General features: G+C 46.5%; 1 protein-coding gene across 1 annotated transcript; it reads left to right on the top strand.

Moving 5' to 3' along the window:
• Positions 1 to 1,188: 1,188 nt before the first annotated feature.
• Positions 1,189 to 4,977, top strand: lrrc18a (leucine rich repeat containing 18a). The gene is made up of 3 exons (XM_046357930.1): positions 1,189 to 1,519; positions 3,573 to 3,793; positions 4,094 to 4,977. The coding sequence occupies exons 2-3, from the start codon at positions 3,577 to 3,579 to the stop codon at positions 4,660 to 4,662; spliced, it is 786 nt and encodes a 261-aa protein (XP_046213886.1). The 5' UTR covers positions 1,189 to 1,519; positions 3,573 to 3,576; the 3' UTR covers positions 4,663 to 4,977.
• Positions 4,978 to 6,112: the final 1,135 nt, after the last annotated feature.

Genomic DNA, 6,112 nt, shown 5'->3' with positions numbered 1-6,112 from the left:
CTGTACTTCCTCAGTGGTAGGGAGGCGAGCAGGCCAGAGGTGGATGAACGCAGTGCCCTTATTTGGGTGTAGGGCCTGATCAGAGCCTGGAGGTACTGAGGTGCCGTTCCCCTCACAGCTCCGTAGGCAAGCACCATGGTCTTGTAGCGGATGCGAGCTTCAACTGGAAGCCAGTGGAGAGAGCGGAGGAGCGGGGTGACGTGAGAGAACTTGGGAAGGTTGAACACTAGACGGGCTGCGGCGTTCTGGATGAGTTGTAGGGGTTTAATGGCACAGGCAGGGAGCCCAGCCAACAGCGAGTTGCAGTAATCCAGACGGGAGATGACAAGTGCCTGGATTAGGACCTGCGCCGCTTCCTGTGTGAGGCAGGGTCGTACTCTGCGGATGTTGTAGAGCATGAACCTACAGGAACGGGCCACCGCCTTGATGTTAGTTGAGAACGACAGTTTGTTGTCCAGGATCACGCCAAGGTTCTTAGCGCTCTGGGAGGAGGACACAATGGAGTTGTCAACCGTGATGGCGAGATCATGGAACGGGCAGTCCTTCCCCGGGAGGAAGAGCAGCTCCGTCTTGCCGAAGTTCAGCTTGAGGTGGTGATCCGTCATCCACACTGATATGTCTGCCAGACATGCAGAGATGCGATTCGCCACCTGGTCATCAGAAGGGGGAAAGGAGAAGATTAATTGTGTGTCGTCTGCATAGCAATGATAGGAGAGACCATGTGAGGTTATGACAGAGCCAAGTGACTTGGTGTATAGCGAGAATAAAAGAGGGGGTTCAGACATTAGAAGACCTGCCAACTACTGAGCACTAGCACTACTCCCACAAAATATCTCAGTCCAACAACTGAAGCCTGCAATATAATCGGTGTGTTGAAGCTCCACAGTATCTATGCCAAAAATTACAATTTCTACTCCTAGAAAACATTTCTAGATATATTTTAATCTGATTTGGGAGACTATTATATTTTAATGGCTGCTGAAATGTCTATCCCCTCTCACTCTGGGGCAGTATCTCTCTCTCTCTCTCTCTCTCTCTCTCTCTCTCTCTCTCTCTCTCTCTCTCTCTCTCTCTCTGGGGCAGTAACATGGCTATACAGTCCTGGCGCCCCGGACTCCTGTTGCTTAGTAACGTCCTTAAACAACAGAAACCCTTTCCTGCCCACCTCTGTGTAGAGAAAAGGAGAGTGGAAGAGGGAGGGTGCAACTGGGGCATTGAGAGTGCTCAACTCAACTCTAAATCTATTCATCCACATATGAAAGGTGTTTTCAAGTTTGATACTACCATAAACTATACTCTAATGGAGTCCACTAACGGAAACATCAGAACGCCTACCGTGTTTTGCAATTGCAAGATGCAGCATTGTCTGAAAACGGAATTGTCTATGATTGTAAGGAGCATGGTTCTCAGGTGGCAGGGAATGGCCAGTTAGCTGCTGACAGACACACTACACTGCTACCAAACTTCCCAGGCCAGATCAACTGGTCGAACCTCTTCACTCTACTGTAGATAAAGCATGGTAAGTACTTAAATCGAATCAAATGTTATTTACACATATACGTGTTTAGGAGATGTTATTGCCTTTGTAGCGAAATGCTAGTTTTCTAGCTCCAATAGTGCAATAATATCTAACAAGTAATATCTAACAATATACACAATCTAAAGTAAAGGAATGTAATTAAAAATATATAAACATTTAGACGAGCAATGTCAGAGAGGCATAGACTAAGATACAGTAGAATAGTATATACATATGAGATGAGTAATGCGAAATATGCAAACAATATTAGTTTGTGCTCCATTATTATAGTGGCCAGTGATTTCAAGTCGATGTATATAGGACAGCAGCCTCTAATATGCGAGTGGTGGCTAATTTAACAGTCTGATGGCCTTGAGATAGAAGCTGTTTTTCAGTCTCTCGGTCCCAGCTTTGACACACCTGTACTGACCTCGGGTTTTCGGCGCCAATCCGAATTTCTTCAGCCTCCTGAGGTTGAAGAGGCGTTGTTGCGCCTTCTTCACCACACCGTCTGTGTGGACGGACCATTTCAGTCTGTCAGTGATGTGTACGCTGAGGAAGGAACCTTTCCACCTTCTCCACTGCGGTCCCGTCGATGTGGATAGGGGGGTGTATGACTTATCCTCATCTAGTACTACAGTACATAACTTTTCTTTCACCCTCTATCCTGCCAAACCAAAATATACAGGCATGGAAAGGCCATTTCTTTTCAACATGGTTCCAGCATCTATGGTGGATGCATGTGTAACTAGGCGTGTTCAATACAGCCTGGTTTGGCTTGGCTTGGTTTGGCTTGGTTTGGCTTGGCCTGGTTTGGCTTGGCTTGGTTTGGCTTGGCTTGGCTTGGCTTGGCTTGGTTTGGCTTGGCTTGGTTTGGCTTGGCTTGGCTTGGCCTGGTTTGGCTTGGCTTGGTTTGGCTTGGTTCGGCTGAGTAGTGTGAAAAGCCCCCAAGTTAAATCCAAAAATGGACTTGGGCTTAAATCAGGACATATTGTTTCACTAAGCTCAATAATATTCCGTTATTTCTCACCCGTAAAGCCCAGAAATGCAGTCTGAACAGCAGACTTGTGGTAAATGCCTTGGTCTCATTCCCATTTACAGAGATATCTCTGGATTCTACGAGACTAATACAAAGTCATACACTTGATTTCACAAATCAAGAGCCATCTGAAGTATATGCAATTTTTACCCCAAGTAACTCCTTATCACATTATTTTGTAAAAGCAGCCTAAATCAATCATTGCATTTGTCGCTCTGTACAATATAGTATAATTGCAGGTAGTCATTGCAAGCAATAGTTTCCTATCTAAGGTTGTAATGGAAACAAGCGATGGTGAATCACCTCTCTGTTCTCTGTGATCCTCAATATGATTAATGAGGCGATAGAGGGCCTTAGGGTTTTAATACAGACACACACACTGCTCTCTGAGACACACACACACACACACACTGCTCTCTGCAACAGAGGGGAGAGGAGCAGAGCCCTAACCGTAATTTATCAACGTCCTGATTTGACTCAGTCTCTTTTCACGCATGCATCTTCCCACCTGGGAGAGGCTTCCCAGTTCAACCAGCTGAACTGTGTGGAAGCTTCACCACTCATTTGTTTACCAGTATTACCTTATGTATGTATTACACTGTGTCTGTTCTGTCGCCTCTCTGCTGTTCAGATAGATCTCTGTCAGGCATTAGCCTTATTAAGAGAAGCACTGGGTGAACAGGCAAAGGCAGACACACACACACAGGTCTACATTTCCCTCACTCTGCGTCGAGTGTGGAGCCCTCTCTCCCACCCCAGGCCAGACATGAGCCCCTGTGTAAATAACATCAGCCTTCTCATTTCACTCTCACTCTTTCTCCATCGCACGCATACGCGCACACACACACGAACACACACACACAATATGGTTTGGGACTCAGTTACTCTGCAGGGAGGACTCACACGACACATGCATGCCCTGGCCACCTTTGGTACTGAAACACGCTCCCCAGTCTGGGTAACCACTGATAATGATATAATGTGATTGATTGTTCTCACCACGTCTCCTTGCAGCACCATGGCTAAAGGAGGGAAGAAAGGAGGAGGTGCTAAGGGGAAGAAGGTGACTCTGAAGATGGCCAAGAACGCTGTGCGTGTGACCACTGATGGCCATCGCAGACTGGACCTCAGTAATATGGGGATCGCAACCTTCCCCAAGTGTCTCCTCAAACTACCAGACCTCAACGAGCTGGACCTCAGCCGCAACCAACTCAAGAAGCTACCAGACTTCATTGGTATTTATTTACTGTCCTTTAGATCGTTTGGCTATTTCAATAGTAGACTTACGTAACAACATCATAATATACAGTGAGTGACAGAATTCCAATCGGCAAAGAATTGATGGTTGCCTTGAGGTATGGTCACATTGGGAAGAGCAAATAGTATCAGTCTTGGCAGATTTGGATTCTGTTGTTGATTAGGTGTGTTAGTAAGTCACACAGCTGTGTATTGAGCCCACCTTCTAAAAAACACAGAACAAAGCACATGCATAGAATGACAATTAAGTAAAACCTATTTCCTCTCTGGTCATCCAGGTGACCTGGTCTCCCTCAGCTGGATGGATCTCCATAGCAACCAGTTGGACGCCATACCGGAGACAGTCAGCCAATTGGTGGGGCTGTCACACCTCAACCTGTCCAACAATCGCCTGACCTCTGCGGGTCTACCCCCTTCGCTAGGCAACCTAGCCCGCCTACGGAGCCTCAACCTGGGCATGAACCGCCTGGACACCCTGCCTCCCACCATGGTGGGGCTTTGTAGTCTCCAAGAGCTGGGCCTGTTTGATAACCTGTTCCTCTCCCTGCCTGAGTTTATCAAGGTGTTACCGAGCATTATCAGACTCAACACCAAGAGGAACCCTTTGTCCTACGCCCAGGGAGACTCGGGAGCGATGAGGGGTGAAGGGGGGCTGGAGGAGGGGGTGTACCTGGCTAAGGAGGGGAGTCTGTGTGGGTCCTGTTTGGAGAGTTGCAAGAAGGAGAGGAGCTGGATGCTAGGACGGAGGAGGGACAAAGAAGGTGAGGCGGAGAGCAGGGGTGTGCCGTACTCCGGGCTGGTTACACCAAACTCAGTGGCCCAAGCCAATCAGGAACAGTGGAGGTGAGGAGTGACCAATAATGGTCCAGGGAGAGATTTGACACTCAAGGACAGCCAATGAACAACGGGATATAGTTCTACATAGCCAATGAGCAATTGAGCACAGTTCTATGATGTGATGATTGGTCCAAATAGACAGTGCTCAAACCAACAAAATGGACAACAATGTTGCCATTGTAATTTTCGAATGAATATACTTTTCTATTGAAGTCAGGTCATATCAATGTACGTCACCTGGCACTGTGTCACTGTTTGTTTAGGTCGACGGTGAACATTTCTTATTTTACCTGTCAAACAATGATTCCACAGGCCATTAAGAGAGGTTGCCTTCAGTCTTTATGTTGTAAAATGTTGAAATAAAGAATGTCTTGAAAATTTGCAGTGGGTTCTTTCTGTTTCTACTATATACATTATCTACCTGTTGTGTATGTGTATGTGCCCACGTTCACCTGGCATTAGTTATGACCTCAGCAATCCCTCTAACGTCACCTCAATGTTGGCACCACAGAACGTGTATAGAGAGAGTAGGATGGGAGAAAGAGAGAGGTAAAAGGGGAAGAAATAACGAGGAGGTGAGGTAGAAAGAGAGGGAAATATCTCTCTCTCTCTCTCTCTCTCTCTCTCTCTCTCTCTCTCTCTCTCTCTCTCTCTCTCTCTCTCTCTCTCTCTCTCTCTCTCTCTCTCTCTCTCTCTCTCTCTCTCTCTCTCTCTCTCTCTCTCTCTCTCTCTCTCTCTCTCTCTCTCTGGTTTCCTGCGGAAAACGGCAAAGACCTCACACACGTACAGACGGTCTCTCCCAAACAACAGCAGCCCCTCTGTTACAGGCAGGCCACTGATCACCACCACACACACACATTAGCTTTAACCTGGAAGAGAGAGGACACAGAGAGTCCGTGTTGCATCGTCATCGGAGGACATGACAGTGTACACCAAAGTGGGCTATAAGGCTATAAATATTGAACAAATGAATTGCACTACACAACTTGAATTTGAACCCTTTACATGAATTCATAACAATTTTAAAGAAAGAGTTGTGCATGAATTTGCAATGTATCCATTGTAAAAATTTCACGACCTAATATGCAAACCATGAAACCCAGCCCGTGTCTACCCTTGTACTCTCATGGGATGTAAAGACATCATCACCATTTCAGGGTGCACTTGATTGATCATTTTAATCACACGTCTTCATCATGATTAAAATGACACAGTCACCACTTCATTATTGAGATTATTAACATTGATTGATCGGATAAGATAGAGACTGGCCAAGATGGCGATGCTCCAGCTAGACTTAGAGCGTGAATGGACCCTGATGCTTGTATTATGTGTGACTCTGAAGCCAGTCACAGCTACGATTGTGATTATGTGTGACTAATTCTATTGTCCCCCCTCATTTCCCACTGTGTGTGTGTGTGTGTGTGTGTGTGTGTGTGTGTGTGTGTGTGTGTGTGTGT

The sequence above is a fragment of the Oncorhynchus gorbuscha genome, linkage group LG08 (genome assembly GCF_021184085.1).
Source record: "Oncorhynchus gorbuscha isolate QuinsamMale2020 ecotype Even-year linkage group LG08, OgorEven_v1.0, whole genome shotgun sequence".
Lineage (NCBI taxonomy): Eukaryota > Metazoa > Chordata > Actinopteri > Salmoniformes > Salmonidae > Oncorhynchus > Oncorhynchus gorbuscha.
The sequence above is the reverse complement of the archived record's forward strand: the minus strand, read 5'-3'. Positions and strand labels throughout refer to the sequence as shown.

Bases quoted from the DNA above. Each gene is read 5' to 3' on its own strand.
- lrrc18a (XM_046357930.1), top strand. From the start codon at position 3,577: ATGGCTAAAGGAGGGAAGAAAGGAGGAGGTGCTAAGGGGAAGAAGGTG. The intron at 3,794-4,093 runs GTATTTATTTAC...CTGGTCATCCAG, and splicing joins GAAGCTACCAGACTTCATTG to GTGACCTGGTCTCCCTCAGC.